We start from the raw sequence: 21,104 nt of genomic DNA on the forward strand, positions 1-21,104 counted from the left end.
ATCGCTTAACATTTCGCACCGAGGTTCCTTGGTTTCCTGCTGGCCCTACTTGACTAATATGAAGTCATCTTTGTGCTTTTTTATGAATTACAAATGCCAAGTTTTGTGGTTTAGGGACACAGAAAATGATAGTTCACATGAAAATGAAAATGTGATTTTACTCTGTCATGTTGTTCCAAAACTTGTGTGGAACACAAATTTCTCCTTTTGTGCTCTGCTGAAAAATCATATGTGATATGTAATGATACTGTTCTCTTGTTCGATTTTACAGGTTGGTAAACGAGAACGAAGTGAAACAGTGGAAAGAGCAAGCGGAAAAAATGAGGAAAGGTACGTGACCCTATGAGCTGAATATTGATTTAAGTGACTGTTTACCCTCAAGAGGCCTTGAATGTGTTTACATGTGCCTTCATCAGCATGGGAATCGGCGATGACATTGCTGATGTTGTCAAAAACTGAAGCGTTTGTGCGTTTTGATTTCAACTTTTTTCTCTGGCTTGAATCGCAGAGCATAATGAACTTCAGCAGAAGCTGGAAAAGAAAGAAAGGGAGTGTGATGCAAAAGCCCAAGAGAAGGAAGAAATGATGCAAACTCTCAATAAGATGAAAGAGAAGCTGGAGAAGGAAAGCAGCGAACATAAGCTTGTTAAGCAGCAAGTTGCTGATCTTTCTGCCCGGCTACATGAGATGAGTAATGTACGTTGCATACGCACAATGTGCCTCTTTCAAAACCATGTGAATTGTTTTCACTCTACAGCAACCTAACTGAAATGGAAACTCACAAGTGATTGAACTGGAACGAGCACTCATCCCCTTGTCGAAAAAAGGCTTAAACCTGCCTATGATGGTTAGCTGGTCTGTTTTGGCTTTTAGTTAGGCTGATCTGGCGTAAAAGAAGACCAGATAATCCAGCTGAACCCTATTTTGGGAGATCAGACCATCTTAAACCAACAAAGACCAGAAAACCACTGTAGGATGGTTTACATTTTTTAAATGAGTGAGAAATAGTTGGTTTCTAATTAGATTTAAATTTAAAGAATTTTACATGAACCTTGCAGAATCTGCAAAATGTTAATTATTTTACCAAAATAAGAGATCATACAAAATGCATGTTATATTTTTATTTAGTACTGACCTTAATAAGATATTTCACATAAAAGGCATTTACATATAGTCCACAACAAAACATTATAGTTGAATTTATAAAAAATAACCCTGTTCAAGTTTACATACGCTTGATTCTTAATACTGTGTTGTTACCTGAATGATCCACAGCTGTTTTTTTTTGTTTAGTGATAGTTGTTCATAAGTCTCTTGTTTGTCTTGAACAGTTGAACTGCCTGCTCTTCTTCAGAAAAATCCTTCAGGTCCCTCAAATGTGTTGGTTTTGTAGCACTTTTGTGGATTTGAACCCTTTCCAACAATGATTGTATGAGTTTGAGATCCATCTTTTCACACTGAGGGCAACTAAGGGACTCATATGCAACGTTTACAGAAGGTTCAAATGCTTACTGGTGGTTCAGAAGCACACACAATGCATTAAGAGCCAGGGGTGTAAACTTTTGAGCAAAATGAAGATCTTTACATTTTTCTTTTTTTGCTTAAGTGTCTATTTTTATTTTTATTCCGTACTGCCCTTCAAAAGACCAAAAAAAGTTCAATTTACCATAATCTTCAACTGTCACTAAAACACAGATCATTCAGGTAACAACACAGTATTAACCCTTATGCGGTCTTCGTTTTGGAATCACACTCATGGTCTTTGGGGTCTCTAGAGACCCCAGGCAACAAAACTTAAATTTTGTAACAAAATAAAAGGTAACAAAAAAAACAAAAAAAGTTTTTCCTGTTTATTAATGTTTTTACTCCACATTTGTGCAGTTTTCACAGTTTTTATGCTATTTTTTAAATATATATAAATTATTAAATAAATATATATTTTTAATAGGTTTATAGGCAAAAACAGCTTTTTATGTAAAATTGACTTTATAAAATACCCACATTTTAAACTTTCATTCATGGGGATAGCATGGATAATTTGATATGGTTTAGTGTAAGATTTTTGCCCATTTTTTGGAAAATGACGTTTTAAAAGTAAAAAAATATAACTTTTACCACTAGATGGCTGCAGAGCACTACTATTAACTAATTGCTATTTGACCAACAATAAGATATCTTTTCACAAGTTTTTTCAGTTGAATTCATATCTACATATTATGAAATCACAATTATTACGATAAAAAATACTTTTTGACAAAGTTAAGCATTTTTTGTACTAAAACAAAACCAGTTCTATTCCATGTTGAGTTGCAGTACAAAACATGAACATAAGAATGCAACTACAACATCTTTTTTACTTTTTATTTGACAAATTATAAGAGAGCAGTTTTTATGGTCTCCAAATGTAGTCCTGTGTGTTTCATGATATGTAGATATGAACTCAACTGAAAAAACTTGTGAAAAGACATCTTTCAGGTGGTCAAATAGGAAAAAGCATATAGTGGAGCTCTGCAGCCACCTACTGGTAAAAGTATTTTTTTTACGTTTAAAACTGGATTTTCCAAAAGATGGGCAAAAATCTTACACTAAACCATGTGAAATTATCCATTTTATCTACATGAATGAAAGTTAGTCATGTGAGGTTTTTATAAAAGGGAATTTTACAAAAAAAGCTGTTTTTGTGTAAAAACCTATACAAAATATTTGTTTATTAATTTATATATATTTTAAAAATATCCTAAATCCTCCAAAAACTGCACACATGAGGAGTAAAAACATTAATAAGCAGGAAAATAACATTTGTTTTGTTTTTTTAACTATTATTTTCTAACAAAAATTGCATTTTGTTGCCTGGGGTCTCCAGAGACCCCAAAGACCACGAGTGTGAGGTTTTTTTTTACACCAAGATAAAATCATGCTATCAATCCAATTTTTTTTTCTTTTGTAGATCTACAAAGTGTTTACAGTTTTACAGAGTCTCATGTCTCTTGGACAAAGAGAACATTTTTTAAATTTTTCCAAACGCCTTTTGGGGTAAAAAATACCCCGAAGACCGCATAAGGGTTAAGAATCAAGGGGATGTAAACTTTTGAACGGGGTCATTTTTATAAATTCAGCTATTATTTTCTCTTGTGGACTATATGTAAATGTCTTTAATGTGAAATATCTTATTCAGGTCAGTACTAAATAAAAACATGCATTTTGTATGATCTCTCTTATTTTGGTAAAATAATGAACATTTTGCAGATTCTGCAAGGTGTATGTAAATTTTTGACTTGAACTGTATATTATTTACTGTACTATACAGTATTTATACAATGGTATTGTAGTCTAATTAGCATTTTCATGTACCATGGTATTTTCAGAATACTCTAATACTGTGGTAATATCATATCCAGTAGTACTTGTTTGTTTGTGGCAGCATGACTGAAACAGCCTTTGTGTCTAGAGTCTAGAATTTGTCTCAACAGGGGTTTGGTACTGACCAAAATGTGGTTTGCATTGTTTTCCTTCATATTCATAATAGATCTCTTGAAACTTTTGCTTCACAATCCTATTGTGTCTTGTTACTTTAGAGGACAAATATCCCTGGAGGCCCACCAGTCGTACCATTGGCCCCTGGTAGCATCCCGCCTCCACCACCGGGTCTGGCAGGCATTCCTCCTCCACCACCTCCAGGTGGAGCACCGCCACCACCGCCCCCTCCACCCGGCGGACCGCCACCTCCACCAGGCATGCCCGGCTTTGGTGCTCCTCCTCCCCCTGGAGGATTTCTGGGCTCCAACCTGAAGAAAAAGAATATCCCTCAGCCATCCAATCCACTCAAGTCTTTCAACTGGACCAAACTCAGTGAAGTGAGTTTGTAAAGTTTATTATTGAACACCTAGGCCAGATTTACTAAACAGACCAAATTATTTATGAAAAGTGTATTTTTCATTGAATCATACATTCAAGAGGTTTTTTTCAAAAATGCTGATTCATTCAGTAATGGAACAAGTGAAGTATTTATAAGTGAGTCATTGAATCGTTCATTCAAGAGATTCGTTCAAAAATGCTGATTCATTCAGTAATGGAACAAGTGAAGTATTTATAAGTGAGTCAGTGAATCGTTCATTCAAGAGATTCGTTCAAAAATGCTGATTCATTCAGTAATGGAACAAGTGAAGTATTTATAAGTGAGTCATTGAATCGTTCATTCAAGAGATTCGTTCAAAAACGCTGATTCATTCAGTAACGGATGGAACAATTGAAGTATTTATGAGTGAGTCATTGAATCTTTCATTCAAGAGATTCGTTCAAAAATGCTGATTCATTCAGTAATGGAACAAGTGAAGTATTTATGAGTGAGTCAGTGAATCGTTCATTCAAGAGATTCGTTCAAAAATGCTGATTCATTCAGTAACGGATGGAACAATTGAAGTATTTATGAGTGAGTCATTGAATCATTCATTCAAAAGATTCATTCAAAAACGCTGATTCATTCAGTAATGGAACAAGTGGGTGAGTCACTGAATCATTTATTCAAAACATTTTTAAAAACGAGATTTTAAAAAAGAGAAAACATTTTTTTTTTGATAGAATCAGGAAATTAATATTTTATCACAGCCTCAAATAGATTACATGTTATTTTGTTTGGTTCAGAGTTGTGGGAGAATTGAAAAGAGAAAGATTCAAAATCTGAATTACAAACCATTTCAGACCATGGATCGATTTGATCTGTTAAAAAATGATATTTTTATACTTTGACACTGCAATCACTATGAAATGGCTTACATCAATGATCTATGATGTTTGTTTTTTATTCAGATTTTGCTATTGTTAGACATGAAGTAGAATAATTACAATAAATAATTACATAATTATTAAAAAATAATTGATTAATATTAATAACCATAATAACTCCATAGATTATTCACTATTCATCTCTGTATCACAGAATAAACTGGAAGGGACCGTGTGGCTGGACCTGGACGACATCAAAGTTTTTAAACAATTGGACTTAGAGGATATTGAGAAAACATTCTCTGCTTACCAGAGACAGCAGGTAACTCATCAGTGACATAAAGGACCAAAATGTCAGGCAGTTTCTGTCCTTCGCTCTGTATTCTATCACTCTTGTTTTCTGCATGATGTTTGCTCCTGCCCTTCTAAATATTACCTAATCTAACTAACACTTTCCTGCTTCCCGCTTACCACAAAGGACTTTCTGTTGAATAACTTTAGACAGGTAAGTGTCCCTGGACCTGACTCTTTATTTAGGTGATGATACCATGGTACTTCCATGTTTTTTGGACATGTTATAGCTACGTGGAATTCTTTGAAGTACATTGCTGTAATGACATGCACTACCAGTCAAAAGCCGTTCATTCAAGAGATTTGTTCAAAAACGCTGATTCATTCAGTAATGGATGGAACAGTTGTAGTTTTTATGAGTGAGTCATTGAATCGTTCATTCAAGAGATTTGTTCATTCAGTAAGATTTTTAATGTTTTTTAAAGACGTCTCTTCTGCCCACCAAGCCTGTATTTATTTGATCTAAAGTACAGAAAAAACAGTACAATTTTGAATTTTTTTGTACTGTTTTTTTGTAATAACTATGTTCTATTTGAATAAATTTCAAAATGTAATTTATTCCTGTGATCAAAGCTAAATTTTCAGCATCATTACTCCAGTCTTCACAGTTACATGATCATTCAGAAATCATTCTAATATGCTGATTTGCTGTTCAAGAAACATTTATTATAATTAAAATGAGCAGCAAATCAAAATATTAGAATGATTTCTGAAGCATCACGTGACTGGAGTAATAATGCAAAAAATTCAGCTTTGAAATCACAGGAATAAATTATATTTTAAAATGTATTCAAATAGTTATTTTAAATAGTAAAAATATGTTAAATTGTTACTGTTTTTGCTGCATTTCGGATTAAAAAAAACAAAGGTTTGGTGAGCAAAAGAGACTTCTTAAAAAAAAACAAAAAAAAAAAAACATAAAAAATCTTACTGTTCAAAAACTTAACTAGTAGTGTATGAACAGCTGAATCTTACAAATAAATGTCCTGGTCTCATTATACCCCAAAATCAACAACAATGTTTGTATTTTGCATAAAAAATATTTTAATTGGAAATTAAGCATCTGTTACGGTTTATCATTCCTATTATTTCAGTAATGATTATCATTAATGTCTGTATTGCATTAAAACATCTATAAGTGATTTTTAAAATTGGAATAAGTCACTAGAATTAGAAGTACAGCAAATAATTATATTCAAATTATATTCAAATCATATTTGACATGCTAAAATGAGTATTATGCGTTAAACTGTGTCATTAAAATGCCACAATGTAAAAAATTTATTAATCTTTTAAAATATAATTTCTTATTTTGATTTTGGAATGAGAGATTTACCCAAATACCATATATACTGTAAGTATAGTACCCAGTAAGTACTTTGGTACCAAAGTACTATCTATTGCACAGTATTTTTCATGTAATGTTCAGAGCATTCTTTATTCGCATAATCACCAAATTGTTGCCTTTTGTAGCACAGCTTAAAACGCAACGAACCAAATGACCTATTTTAGTTTATTATCGAACATTTCAAGATGTCTCTGTTCGTAATTAGCCAAGTTGGTTATGAGGCATGCAGTTGGTTTTGCATGCATCTGGAGTTTATGCAACAGTGAAGGAGACAGATTTCCACCAACTAAAAAACAAATATCCCCCCTGTTTTTGGACAGATTCCCTTCCACTCCTTTCACCCTCTTCCTCCTCCAAATAAAACTCGGCGTACCATCGTCTAAACACGCAATTTCTTGCTGTCTGCTCCCCAGCTGGCACTAAAAAGGAAGAGATGACTATTTCAGCCTCTGTTGTTGTGGATGTATGCTGTGAGCATGTTGTCCAGTGTTGGAAAATTACTGTTTAGACAGCAGGCTTTTTTTGCTTTTAGACTGTCATGATCTTTTTGGACCGCTTCACACTAAAACCTCGTCATCATCTTGCTCTTGTAGTTTTTTGCTCTTCATTTAAGTGTGATATTGACCTCCAATGCCTTTCATTCTTTGCAGAAAGAATCCGAGGATGATACCGTCACTTCTAAAAAGGTCAGAGAGTTGTCTGTCATCGATGGACGACGTGCGCAAAACTGCAACATCCTTCTCACCAAGTGAGTGTGTACACTGCTTAGGAGCCCACAGCCACCATCTTTGACCATTTAAGATTCATTCACAGTAATAAACCTTCCTGCATGACTCACCGTAGAACAATTCTTTGTTTACTTTAGCCATTTTGTTGACGGTTGACGATGTGTTTAAAACACAATTGCAGCCAAGCGTTTTATTCAAAAGATGATCCTAGCCAGGATTTTTTTCTTGCTGCGTCACTGGTCGCCATAGCAGCGGTAATAAACAGAGACGCCTGTGATCTCTCCCATAAGATCGCTTTATGTGTTTGATTAAATCATACAGCTGTTAATAAAGGCTGGAATTCAGCTATTTTGAACATTTACTGCACCAAGAAACATTCGTTTAACTTCATGTTTTTTTGTGCAAGCTATATTCATGTTTTATGTATTTGGTTTCTTATGCATACTTTTTGATTTGTTATTTATTGTGTTTATTAATTTATTTTTATTGATTGATTGATTTAGATTGAAATTATTTTATTATTTGTTATGTCTTTTTTATTTATTTAATTTTATTTGTTGTTTTTTATTTATTTGGTTTATTTATTTATTTGTTTGTTTGTTTTAGTTGCTTTTTTATTTAGTTTTATTTATTATTTTATTTTATTTGTTTGGCCTTTATATATTTATTTACTTGTTTATTATGTTTTTATTTATTTGGTTTAATAATTTATTTGTATTTTATTAATTTATTTTGTTTATTAATTTATTTGTTTTTTATTTAGTTTGTTTTAGTTGGTTGGCCTTTTATTTATTTTGTTGTTTATTTAATTTAGTTTTTTATTTATTTGGTTTATTAGGTTTTTATTTTTATTTGTTTTTCGTTTATTTGGTTTATTAATTTGCATTTTATTAATTAATTATTTTATTATTATTATTAAATTTAATTTATTTATTGTTTATTTTATTTGTTTTTATTTATTTGGTTTGATTTATTTTTACTCTATTCCGTTTGGCATATTTATATATTTATTTGTTTATTTTATTATATATTCTTTTTTATTTATTCAGTTATTTATTGTATTATGTATTCTTTTATTGATTGATTTATGTAGTTAGTTTTATATATTTGTTTATTAATTTATTTGTATTTTAATAATTAATTAATTTTGTTTTATTTTATAATTAGTTCATTATTTGTTTGGTCTTTTATTTGTTTATTTATCTATTGATTTTATTAGTTTTTTGTTATTTATTAAATGATTTGTATTTTATTAATTTATTTTGTTTGATCTATTAGTTTATTTCATTTGTTTGGCCATTTATTTATTTATTTATTTATTATGTATTTTTAATTTTATTTTTATGTATTTGGTTTAATAATTTATTTGTATTTTATTTGTTTATTTTGTTTTATTAATTATTTTATTTGTTTGGCCTTTATTTATTTTTAATTTTGTATTCTTTTTTAATTTGTTTGCAATTTATTTATTTACTTTTTTGTTTTGTTTTAGTTGTTTTATTTTATTTGCTTGGCCTTTTTTTATTTATTGATTGTTTTCATTTTGATTTGTTTTTTAGTTATTTGGCTTATTAATTTATTTGTATTTTATTAACTAATTAATAAATTAATATTTATTTATTTAGTTAGTTTATTTGATTTGTTTGGGCTTTTATTTGTTTAGTCATTCTTCTTTATTTATTTATTTTTTGTTTTATGTATTAGTTATGGATATATGATCAGATATTTCTTTGTATAGTTTACTCAAAAATGAAAAATAAGCCACATACGCTGATTCGCTCAAATCTTATTGCAGATTAAAACTCTCCAACGAGGAGATCAAGAGAGCCATACTGACCATGGATGAGCAGGAAGACCTACCCAAGGATATGCTGGAGCAGGTGAGAAACATCACCACATACTGCATCACTTAGCTCATACTTTAACTCATAACTCCAGGTGGTTTATGTCCAAAACAAACCTGTTTTACTGCAGTGGATTGACGTCAAACTTTTCAGAACTGTGATTAGCTGATACAGAGTATGCACAGCCAGCAAGTTTAATTACATAAGCCTGACAGTCCAAGCCAGTATGCAGTTATTAGTTTGCAGAAGCAATTTTGCCAGGACAATATCGTCCTTGCATTTTTGTCCTTGCTATAGTTTAGAAAATATACAACATACCAAAGCCTTTTGATATTGTACCAGCTTTTCACGTGCTTGAATGTGTGTAGCCTGCGAGTGAAGCACATCAATGTGGCTTTTTGTAGTTTAATTAAAACCTGATCTAGCCATGTAGCTATATTGGTAATAAAGTCCAGCTTTGTATACCTCACCCTGTTTAAACTTTGAAGCAAATCACCAAATAAGAGCAGCACATAAATGGCTGTAACACTTTCCAAATGGACTTAAAAAGCAATATAATGGCAATCAGGTTTTATAACTCCTCTGATTGCTGTTGTTTTAATCTTAACAGTAAAACTGTTTAATCAAACAGTTATTGTAGTGTGATGACAATATGTGTTCCCTTAATAGGGCCACATTGCATTAAAATCACTTAAAAGGGTCAGGATATACTCAACTGTGTGTGTTTTGCCACTGTACCTTTAAGACTTTTCTTTCAAAATGATTTCTGATTGGTTGGCCCAATTTAGTCATTAGTATGCTTGCTTTCTTCCCCTGCAGCTGTTGAAGTTCGTGCCAGAAAAAAGTGACGTGGACCTTCTGGAGGAACACAAACATGAGTTGGAGCGGATGGCGAAGGCAGATCGTTTCCTTTATGAGATGAGCAGGTAGCGACTAATTTAGGTCATGAAAAGCCACTTAGTATTTGGACTTAATAAATACAGAGATAATATTCATCAGACTGGACAGAGCCATCAAAACACAATATTTCTTAATGGTGTTTCCACACAAAAACTAAAGGTTATGTAGAGGCCAGTATGTGAAAAATAAACTGTTTCGCAGGATGACGTTCCTATCTTGGTCTGTCTAGTGTCATGCTATAATAATCTAGAATAGTTCAGTTACCAAATGCGGTTTTCCTCAGCTGAAATGGGTCTGGAAGTATGTCGTAATTTTTATTTATTTATTTATTTTTTTGTGCATTGTCATTCATTTCTGGAATGTCAGCCAACAAAGACATAAATATAAAAGCTATAAAGAATAGGCAGCTCCATTGATTAATAAAAAATAAGTTGCAGGTGCTATTGGACTATTTTTTTATTATGATTTTAATATGGCAAACAGGACCCGTGTCTCACGAACAGGCGTGCTTCAACAGAACAATGAAAAACCACAGAAGAATATTTGGCTGTTAGTGTTTCAGATGTTTTGTAGCAATGCATTATGGGTACACCCTTTGTTCGTGAACTGCCACATTCAGCTTACTTTCAGTATTAAATATTTATTCTACTTTAGTATGCTTTATATTTTATATGTACACTACTAGTCAAAAGATTTTTTAAAGAAGTCTGTTCTGCTCACCAAGCCTGCATTTATTCGACCCAAAGTACAGCAAAAAGTCAAATTTGAATATTTTTACTATTTAAAATAACTGTTTTCTAATTAAATATGTTTTAAAATGTAATTTATTCCTGTGATTTCAAAGCTGTTTTTTTACTGCATTATTACTCAAGTCACATGATCCTTCAGAAATCATTATAATATTCTGATTTGTTGCTCCAAAAACAATTATTATTATTATTATTATTATTATTATTATTATTGTTGAAAACAGCTGAGTAGAATTTTTCTCAGGTTTCTTTGAATAGAAAGTTCAGAAGAACAGCATTTAGAAATAGAAAATAGTTATCTTTTGTAACATTATAAATGTCTTTATCATCATTTTAATCCATTTAAAGCATTCTTGCTAAAAAAGTATTAATTTCTATAATTTCATTCTATTTTAAATATTGATAATAATAAAAAAAAAAATTCTTGAACAGCAAATCAGCATATTCAAATGATTTCTGGAGGATCATGTGACACTCAAGGCTGGAGTAATGATGCTGAAAACTTTGATCGCAGGAATAAATTACCTTTTAAAATATATTTAAATTGCAAAGTTATTTTAGATAGTAAAAATATTTTACTGTTTTTGCTGTACTTTGGATAAAAAAAATGCAGGCTTGGTGAGCATAAGAGACTTCTCCAAAAAACATTAAAAATCTTACTTTTCAAAAACTTTTGACTGGTAGTGAATATTAGTTGATATAAACTATCAGTCAATCATTTAGACTTTTTTTATTCCTTATTCTGACTGTTTTCCACATTTTACATTAAAAGTACAGTCATCAAAACTAAGAAATAACCTATTAAATATAGCTATAAAAAATAAAATAATTATAATAGTATTATTGCACTATATTTAGTTAATTTTTTAAATAAAATTATTATAGATCGGTTTGCTTTGGACACATTTGTACATTTAATTTTTATTATTTTCCACATTTTACCATTTAAAAATATGGCAGATGTTAATGTTAAATTAATCCAAACATTGGCACTAGAAATTCAAATTTAGGCAATTTGTAATTGCCACCAAATCAAATCCAATTAAAGCAGACACCCTTAGGTTTTAAGATCATAAGGAACCTAAATTCAGCTGTATCCCAACTTGTGTCTGGAAATGTGAATTAGATATTGTCATATAATTTATGGTGTTTTATTCTCCACAATTCTCCATAGAATCAACCACTACCAGCAAAGACTGCAGTCTCTTTACTTCAAAAAGAAGTTTACAGAAAGAATAGCAGAAATCAAGCCGAAAGTGGAAGGTAAATCCTTACGCTTGTGTGAAATACCTTGTGTGTTGTACAAGGTGTAGGTGTGATTATTAAAAATGCTGTTTTTCTCTCTCAGCTCTCAGTAAAGCATCTAAGGAGGTTCTTCAGAGCAAGAATCTTCGCCAGCTTCTGGAGGTGGTGCTGGCCTTTGGCAACTACATGAACAAAGGCCAGAGAGGCAATGCTTATGGCTTCAAAGTGTCCTCTCTCAACAAGATCGGTGACACCAAGTCCAGCATCGAAAAGTAAGACAAGACCTCGGTTTGTGTGAGTAATGTATATTAAACTCCTAACGGGACATGCAGTTACACAATCTGTGTGTTTCTCAATAGGAACGTCACTCTGCTGCACTACCTGATTACCGTTCTTGAGCAGAAGTACCCTAAAGTCAGCCTGATTCATGAGGATCTGAACAACGTGCCAGAAGCAGCCAAAGTCAAGTAAGCATCTAAAACTATCAATTCTCACTATAGAGTTTCTGAGTTTTTGAGAATGTGTATGTAAAAAAAAAAAAAAAAAAACTAATGTAGGAAGATTTGTCTAAGAAGGAGCAATGTCCTTGTTGGTCATGGAACAACATTTTTTAAGCAGTGTTGTTTTTGACAACCATCTTAGATTTAGTCTTAGTCTTTTGGACTAAAATGCTTCTTAGTTTTAGTCAAATTTTAGTCACTTTTATATGTGATAGTTTTAGTCCAATTTTAGTCGACGAAAAGTCAAAAAGGTTTTAGTCGACGAAAAGTCAAAAAGGTTTTAGTCTAGTTTTAGTCAAAAAAAGGGAAAAAAGTAGTCTTTTAACAAATTAATGTAGGTCAGTAAGTATTTTGCTGTTGGGTAGTGTCACTTATAAGTTCTGAAAATAGCAGATCTATAGTTCAACACAATGTGAGCTTCCGGATCGACTATTTTCACCAATAATTACAATAATGAAGGAATGTTTTAGAACATAAAAGACAAACAAGGATGGAATGCTAAAACGGCTTGCCATACTAGTATAGCAAAGAGTATTTAATGCTAAAACGGCTTGCCATAGCGTCAGATACTTTTTAAGTTTTAATTGGCATGCACAATAAGCGGAAATGTCGTGCATTTTAAACGTCTGACGGACCACCCACTAACATTTTCGTCTATTCTCGTCTCGCCAACGAAAACTCACACACGTCTCGTCATGTTTTAGTCACCAACGAGCCATTTTTATCTCGTCATCGTCTCGTTATCGTCATGAAAAAAAGTGGCGTCAACAAAATGATTTCGTCATCGTCATCGTTGACGAAAACAACACTGTTTTTAAGTTGATTTACTCGCCCTCAAGCCATCCAAGGTGCATATGACTTTCTTCTTTCAGACGAATACAATTGGAGTTATATTAAAAAATGTCCTGGCTCTTCCAAGCTTTATAATGGCATTTTGAAATCTAATAAAGTGCATCCATCCATCATAAAAAGTGTTCCACATGGCTCCGGCCTTCTAAAGTGAATAGATGTTTGTGTAGGAAAAATATCCATATTTGAAACTTCATAAACCATAATCTCTAGCTTTTGCTAACTGCTATACGTGTGTTCACAAAAGAGAGTGGCATTTCAGCGGATGATGTAGGACGTAGGCATAGCATAAGCTCTGGTTTAAAAAAAAAAAAAGTACCTACTGGCCTTTTCCATATAAAGTTTGATCAAATTTGTAGTGACTAGAGTGCCATAAACCTCAAAACGGCAGTAAAAGTTATCATTTAAATAGCTTTTAAGTGCTTTTATAAAATCAAAAGCTTCACATTTCTGCTTTTAATCATGGGATGAGTTAAAAATATTTTTTAACTATATTTATATTATAACTTTATTTATATTATTTTAATCAGTGTTATGCCACAAATGCTTCACTTTTTTATTAAATTAATACTTTATTTAACAGTAACACATTAAATTAATCAAAAGTGACTGTAAAGACATGTATAATGTTAGAATCCTGGCAAAAGTGTGTCACAGTTTTCACAAAAAAATATTAAACATTGATAATAAGAAGAAATGTTTCTTCATCAGCAAATCAGAATATTATAATGATTTCTGAAGGCTCACTGATGACACTGAAGACTGGATTAATGATGCTGAAAATTCAGCTTCGCATCAGAAATAAATTACATTTTAAAATGTATTAAAACAAAACAAATTATAATATTTAATATATTATATATTACATTTTAATATGACTGTTTTTTTTTTTTTTTGTTCACATTAATGCACCTGTGAGCATAAAATGTTTTTCCAAAAAAAAAAAAAAAAAAAAATCTCTTTAACACCCAACTTTTCCACAGGACTAGGTTAGTTCACCCAAAAATGAAAATTAGCCCATGATTTACTCACCCTCAAGGCATCCTAGGGTGTATATGACTTTCTTCTTTCAGACGAATCCAATCAGACTTACATTAAAAATTATCCTGGCTCTTACAAGCTTTAGAATGGCAGTGAGCTGTTGTTTCTGTTCAACAGTCCAAAAGAAGTCCTAGAAAGTATATCTATCCATAATAAAAAGTGCTCCACACAGCTCCAGGGGGTGAGTAAAGGCCTTCTGTAACGAATGCCAGTGCACTTTTATGAGAAAAAAATCCATATTTAAACCGTAGTAATCACTTTTCTCTGTCGTACACGGAAGCCATAGGACTGAGAAGTGATGAACGCAGAAGCACAGAAGAAAGAGCAAAACAACGGTCACGAATTAGAAATACAAAAGGAGGATTTGTAAAGAAAAATGAAAGAGGATTTCGATATAAGGCCTAGAGGAGACTGGTTTTCCTTTGCTAAATTAAGGAAACTTTGCTTCCTTTTCTCCTGTAAACAAACGTTGGTTTTCGTGCGATCAGCGGCGATGTTCTGTCATGGCTTGTATGTATAACAGTTCGTGCAAACTAAAGAAAAGTGATTATTACGTTTTAAATATGGGTGTTTTTCTTACAAAAACGCATCGATTTGCTACAGGGGGCCTTTATTCACCCCCCGGAGTACTTTTTATTATGGATGGATGCACTTTTATTGACTTGTTGAACAGAAACACCCATTCACTTCCATTATAAAGCTTGGAAGAGCCAGGATAATTTTTAATGTAACTCCTTTTGGATTCGTCTGAAACAAGAAAGTCATATACACCTAGGATGCCTTGAGGGTGAGTAAATCATGGGCTAATTTTAATTTTTGCATGAGCTAACCCTTTAACAAACAATCAGATGTTAGGCAATAATGTTAATGCTTAGAGCTTGAACAGTTTCAGCCTATCATTTCACTCTCTTTTAGGGGTAGTTTAAAGTTACGGGAGGAGATTAGAACTTAAGCAAAATGTTAGACAGGAATGTTGTTCCAGCACCAACAAAAGTTGTTGATCCAGGACCATGTCCTATTTGGCAAAACCATAGTCACTGTGTGAAGACACTGTTTGATGTGATTCATTCGCCAGCCATTCGAAATGAGATTAAAGGCTCTGCAAATTGTCCCGTGAAACATTATCTCTCATTATCTCTCTCTCCAACTTATTTTTCTTCCTTTTTTCCCAGCATGACTGAACTGGAGAAAGACATTAACAGTCTGCGCACTGGCCTAAAAAGCGTGGAGACGGTAAGCGACGTCTTCTCATTTTGTCTACAATTACAACAAGCTCTACAGCTCATGAGGTCACCCAGCGTAGCAAATGCTTCTATTTATACAATAGTATCATTGGCTAAAGCATTATTTATGCTTACAACACTTGAAACTAGAAAGAACTTTGAGATTTGAAGTTTGAAGGCCTTGATTGGTTTCTAAGGTGGTTAGATTTTAGATGTATCAGCAAATTATATTCCTATTATTTAAATCAGTTTCTCTCTCCACAGGAGCTAGAGTATCAAAAGGGTCAGCCTCAGATCAACGGTGATAAGTTTGTGTCCGTTGTGAGCCAGTTCATCACTGTGGCTGGTTTCAGTTTCTCAGAAGTGGAAGACTCTCTTCAGGACGCCAAGGATTTGGTAAGTACGAAAGCGCACCACAGTTCACCAAGCCTGAAGAGCTAATAGATGTTAAAGGTTTATGAGAGGTTTGAACATAGCGAGGCCTGTCACTCTATCTGTTCACTAAAATATGAGAGCTCACATAAAGTTGCTCCGCTGCAGCTTTGAAGTCGCTGTTAAGTGTCTGAAATGGCAGATTTTTTTTTCCTAGCTCCATGCTGGCACTTGTAACTCAGACTTGTAGAAGTTAAATCACTGCTTTCGCTGGAGTTTATTGGGCTTCTGTCCATCTTTGTGAACCGCTACAAACATGGGCCATAATCTTTAACTGCAGTAGGGTGAAGATCAGTTTCAAAGGCAGGTTCTTCCAGTCTGATCCTGGTCATGAAGCTGCACATGGGATGGATTTGATGCTGCCGCAGTGGTTGAATATTATGTTGGGATCTAGCTGTTTTTTTAAAGGGTTGGCAAAGGTACCAATGAAGGTTTGATCTTAGTAAGATATTGAGGATTTGTGGTTTCCACCATATCTGGATACCTGTCTTATACACTACTGTTCAAAGGTTTGGGGTCAGTACATTTTTTATTAAGGAAATTAATACTTTTATTCAACAAGAATGCATTGAATTGATTAAAAGTGAGATTAAAGACATTTAAAATGTTACAAAAGTTTTATATTTCAAATAAATTCTGTTTTTTAAACTCTGTATTCATCAAAGCAGCTTGCATCGCAGTTCCCACAAAAATATTAAGAGGAAATTTCTTTGAAAGAAATAATTTGAATGTTTTCTGAAGCATTATGTGTTACTGAAGACTGGAGCAATGGCTGTTGAAAATTCAGCTTTTCATTACAGGAATAAATTACATTTGGAAATAAATTAAAATAGAAAAGTTATTTAAAATGGTAATTATTTCATAATATTGTTTTTACTGTATTTGTGAACAAATAAATGCAACATGAACATACTTTGTTCAAAACATGAAAAAAAGAAACCTTACTGACTCCAAGCTTTTAAATGGGTAGTGTATATGACAAGATTTTTTATTAAGGAAATTAATACTTTTATTCAACAAGGATGCATTAATTTGATTAAAAAGTGATATTAAAGACATTTATAATGTTACAAAAGTTGTATATTTCAAATAAATTCTGTTCTTTTGAACTCTGTATTCATCAAAGAATCTTTTATCGCAGTTTCCACATAAATATTAAGAAGAAGAACATAATAATAATAATAATAATAAATGTTTCTTGAGCAGCAAATCAGTATATGAAAAGGATTTCTGAAGCATTATGTGACACTGAAGACTGGATCAATGGCTGAAGAAAATTCAGTTTTGCATCACAGGAATAAATTATATTTTGAAATAAATTAAAATAGAAAACAGTTATTTAAAATTGTAATTATTTCATAATATTGTTTTTACTGTATTTGTGAACAAATAAATGCAACATAAACATACTTTGTTAAAAAAAAAACATGAAAAAAAGAAAGCTTACTGACTCCAAGCCTTTAAAAGGGTAGTGTATATGACAAGATGATCACTAGTTCATTCCAGCAGACTGGGGTATATTCTGACATTCAAAACATTTTTTTTAAATTTCTCACCAAGTTCAAGTATCAAAGAAATCCCTCATTAAATAATGATTACATGACATAAAGAACTGCCTTCCAAAATGTCCTTTTTTTTCATTCCACACAGTTTGATAAGTCTGTGAAGCACTTTGGTGAGGACGCCACACGCATGCAGCCCGATGAGTTCTTCGGCATCTTTGATCAGTTCCTACAGGGCTTCAGTGAAGCTAAACAGGACAATGAGAACATGCGACGACGCAAGGAGGAGGAAGAGCGCAGGGCCCGCATGGAAGCGCAGGTAATGTGTCAACAAGCACGCAGTGTGTCCATCTCAAACACATCCAAACATATCACTCTGCAAGATCCACTCTTAACTCCAAAACTTTTTTCCATATAGTGGACTTCAATTGTGCTCAACAGATTGAAGGTTAAAAATGCTGTTTCAGTGCCACTTCAAAGGGCTCTACACTATCCCAGCTGAGGCATAAGGGCCTTATCTAGCAAAACGATCAGTTATTTTCAGAAAAGAATTACAGTTTATATACTTTTTAACCTCAAATGCTCATCTTGTCTAGCTCTACAATGCGCATGTGTACTCTGTGCACTCTGGTTCAATAGTTAGGGTATGTTGAAAAACTCCAGCTTATTTTCTCCTCCAACTTCAAAATCGTCACACATTGTAAACACTGGGTCGGTACTTCTGACAAAGTAAACGCGTTTAAAGGCTGTATCAGCGATTTCAAGCCTGAAACATATAGTGTCACATTCAGCTTACCTTTCTTCACGATCCGCTCGCTGCCTGCCCCATAAATTGGCTGTAAAAAAAAACGTGTCTCTGTGGTCAGTCTAGGGTCTGAGATATGCCAAAAAAACAATCGGTGCTAGTGTTCCAACCAATCACCGTCAGGGGGTTGGTTTTGTGGACTTTCGCTCTGCCTCCCTCACATCCCTGCACCAGTACGAAAGTCCACAACACCAAACCCCCTGACGGTGATTGGTTGGAACTCTTCAGACCCTAGGCTGACCACAGAGACGCGTTTTTTTTTTTTTTTACAGCCAATTTATGGGGCAGGCAGCGAGCGGATCGTGAAGATAGGTCAGCTGAATGTGACACTTTATGTTTCAGGCTTGAAATCGCTGATACAGCCTTTAAGTAGACGCTCAAAGAAGGTCAGATGCCCTTTACAAAAAAAGGAAAAACAGCTGTCTTGAACCCGTGTGCAGAGTATGAGCGCACAAGACGAGCATTTGTGGTTAAAAAGTGTATATATGGTTTTTTTTTTTTTTTTAAATGACCAATCGTTTTGCTAGGTAAGACCCTTATTCTTCAGCTGGGATTATTTGGAGCCCTTTGAAGCTGCATTGAAACTGCAGTAATCCTTTAATTCCTCTACCTCATGTCATTCCAAACTTGTAAGACATTTGTTTATCTTCAGAACACAAATGAAGATATTTTGGATGAAATCTGAGAGCTTTCTGAGTCTGCATAGACAGCAAAGCAACTGACACGTTCAAGGCCCAGAAAGGTAGTAAAGACATCGATAATATAGTCCATGTGGCATCAGTAGCTCAATTGTAATGTTATGAAGCTACAAGAGAATACTTCTTGTGCACAAACAAAAAAAACAAAAAAAACTTTATTCATATTCTTGTAGCTTCATAAAATTACGGTTGAACCACTGTAGTCACATGGACTATTTTAGCAATATCCTTACTACTTTTCTCGGCCTTGAACATGTCAGTTGCGTTGCTGTCTATGCAGGCTTCGAAAGATCTCGGATTTCATAATATCTTAATTTGTGTTCGGAAAATTAATTAAGGTCTTACAGGTTTGGAATGACATGAGGTTGAGTAATTAATGACAGTATTTTCATTTTTGTGTAAACTATCCCTTTAAGATAAAAGTAAAACAGCCCTGATTAACTGAAAATATGTCTGTCAACAGCTCAAGGAACAGCGTGAGAAGGAAAGAAAAGCCCGGAAGGCCAAAGAGAACTGCGAGGAGGATGGAGAATTCGACGACCTGGTGTCCGCACTCCGATCCGGGGAGGTGTTCGACAAAGACCTGTCGAAAATGAAACACAACCGTAAACGTCCGGTCAAGCAGAGCGCCGAGAGCAGCAGAGAGAGGCCCATCACCAAACTCAACTTCTGAGGAAGCTGCGCGAGTGAGTGCTGCCTCCTGCTGGTAGAGCTGAGACATTACACTCGCGTGCAAAAGCTCTACCTCTGTTTAGAACTGGAGAGGATATCCAGGCCTCGTTTGTGCCGACTGCCAAAATACTTTATAAATCTTTTCTAAACATGTAAATCAGCTGTGACAGTGTTTGTGTTGAAGGTGACAGGAGTTTGTATGGTGCTTGTGCACCATAATTCACAGAAAGGGCTACAAACTGGTGCCGAAACACCAATTTTCGGTTTCGCTTGCCTGACAACCATAAATCCCATTTATTTCTGTCTACTCAGATACTGTGTATGTTTTATGTTGAGTTATATTGGGTGCACACTGTGCACTATCAAGAAAACAGGCCTTGTTTTGCAATACATGGTGTGGTAAACACTAAAAGTCAGTGTTTTGGAAGCAAAAGTGATTTTTGTTCAATTGTGGGATGGAAATAATAACCAGTGATGCTTGTATATCACTGGACGATGTGATTGGTTTGTTTGTAATGAGTATTTCCTTTGGCTACACTTGCAACTTAAGCACAAGCGATTGTTTGTTATAAACTGTCCATTCCACACCTTAAATCCAGAAAACAACCTCTTGTAAATGTTATTAAAATCAAAGTGTTTATTATAAAGATGCTACAGATGCCATGTCTTAAATGTACTGACAGGAATTCTATGCCGAGGTCAAACTTTGATTGCGAATATATTTTAGAGGATGACAGAAGGATGCAATATCCTATTTTTGCAGTTACCAAAAACCTGCATCATAAGCAAACCAAACTGTCTGCCGTGCATGTATATTCTTGTAATTTCTTTTTGTGTGTGTTTAAGGTTGTATATATGTACATATACCCATTGTTAACTCTTCTGACCAAGGCTTTTTCTAAGTCCTTGACACTACTATTTTGTGCTAATAATTTTTCCTGTTGATCAGATGCCATTAAATCTTTTTCACTAATAGTTCTTTGTAATATTGTATTACTTTGTAGTAGTTTCTTTTGTTGGTGGGATGTTTTGTTTTCTTTATTTAAGAATTCATTTGGATGTGAGATAAGTAATCAATAAATAAACCCTGAGGGTCATTGCATTGGTGTTTGACTGCTTTGTCTTCAGTTGCTTAAATTATCATCAGAGGCGGACAGTAGTGAGGTATTTTTACTTAAAGGAGTAGATCACTTTCAGAACAAAAATGTACAGATAATGTACTCACCCCCTTGTCAGCCAAGATGTTCATGTCTTTCTTTCTTCGGTCGTAAGGAAATGATGTATTTTGAGGAAAACATTTCAGGATTTCTCTCCATATAATGGACTTCTATGGTGCCCCCGAGTTTGAACTTCCAAAATGCAGCTTAAATGCAGCTTCAAAGGGCTGTAAATGATCCCACAATGTCAAATAGTGATTTGTGAATAGTAATCAAACAAAGTCAAAAGTGGATAAAACATATTCAAACTTTATTTCAGGCAAACTGCTTTCAAAGAC

The 21,104-nt window shown here is 33.6% G+C and overlaps 1 protein-coding gene across 3 annotated transcripts in view; it reads left to right on the plus strand.

The window, feature by feature from the left end:
- daam1a (dishevelled associated activator of morphogenesis 1a) overlaps positions 1-20,711 on the plus strand; it is a 72,079-nt gene extending 51,368 nt beyond the window's left edge. For 2 of the 3 annotated variants that reach the window (XM_073826900.1, XM_073826901.1), the window contains exons 12-26: positions 272-330; positions 509-696; positions 3,576-3,854; positions 4,937-5,044; positions 5,201-5,227; positions 7,072-7,169; positions 8,945-9,029; positions 9,813-9,919; positions 11,817-11,905; positions 11,991-12,159; positions 12,247-12,354; positions 15,450-15,510; positions 15,765-15,896; positions 17,583-17,753; positions 19,401-20,711. In XM_073826900.1, the coding sequence (XP_073683001.1) occupies positions 272-330; positions 509-696; positions 3,576-3,854; positions 4,937-5,044; positions 5,201-5,227; positions 7,072-7,169; positions 8,945-9,029; positions 9,813-9,919; positions 11,817-11,905; positions 11,991-12,159; positions 12,247-12,354; positions 15,450-15,510; positions 15,765-15,896; positions 17,583-17,753; positions 19,401-19,610 (1,891 nt within the window). In that variant the 3' untranslated portion in view covers positions 19,611-20,711. The remainder of the gene's footprint in view (positions 1-271; positions 331-508; positions 697-3,575; positions 3,855-4,936; positions 5,045-5,200; positions 5,228-7,071; positions 7,170-8,944; positions 9,030-9,812; positions 9,920-11,816; positions 11,906-11,990; positions 12,160-12,246; positions 12,355-15,449; positions 15,511-15,764; positions 15,897-17,582; positions 17,754-19,400) is intronic. The other variant, XM_073826902.1, reaches the window with a different exon arrangement.
- Positions 20,712-21,104: the final 393 nt, after the last annotated feature.

Source organism: Garra rufa, chromosome 21 (genome assembly GCF_049309525.1).
Source record: "Garra rufa chromosome 21, GarRuf1.0, whole genome shotgun sequence".
Lineage (NCBI taxonomy): Eukaryota > Metazoa > Chordata > Actinopteri > Cypriniformes > Cyprinidae > Garra > Garra rufa.